The sequence below is a fragment of the Merops nubicus genome, unplaced genomic scaffold (genome assembly GCF_000691845.1).
Source record: "Merops nubicus isolate BGI_N331 unplaced genomic scaffold, ASM69184v1 scaffold46973, whole genome shotgun sequence".
Classification (NCBI taxonomy): domain Eukaryota; kingdom Metazoa; phylum Chordata; class Aves; order Coraciiformes; family Meropidae; genus Merops; species Merops nubicus.
Window position 1 is genome coordinate 1 of NW_008601823.1, and position 287 is coordinate 287.

General features: G+C 65.5%; 1 protein-coding gene across 1 annotated transcript in view; it reads right to left on the minus strand.

Moving 5' to 3' along the window:
• Positions 1 to 3: 3 nt before the first annotated feature.
• The window catches only part of LOC103770826 (PDZ domain-containing protein 7-like), a gene marked incomplete at both ends in the record, with an annotated part of 1783 nt that continues 1499 nt past the window's right edge, over positions 4 to 287 (minus strand). The window contains 2 exons of the mRNA XM_008938102.1: positions 4 to 43; positions 241 to 261. Coding sequence (XP_008936350.1) covers positions 4 to 43; positions 241 to 261 — 61 coding nt within the window. The remainder of the gene's footprint in view (positions 44 to 240; positions 262 to 287) is intronic.

Consider the following 287-nt stretch of genomic DNA (forward strand, 5'->3'; position numbering starts at 1 on the left):
CACCCGAATGCCGTTCTGCTCTGCCAGCCCACCAGGGTCCACCCTAGGGCAACAGCACAGGGGGGCAGGATGGGGCTCAGCCCTTGCCGAAGCCTGGCTCCTGTCCCACACCTCCACCCCGGTGCCTGTGTCCCAGCACCCATGGTGGCAATGCCCACAGTTTTATGAGGGTGGAGGGCTCAGCCAGGGAGGGGGTGCCAAGCCGCAGCGTGGCTCCCATCTCCCCGGGGCCCGACATACTTGGAGACGTAGATGCCAAGGACGACATACCTGCCGCCGAGGAAGTT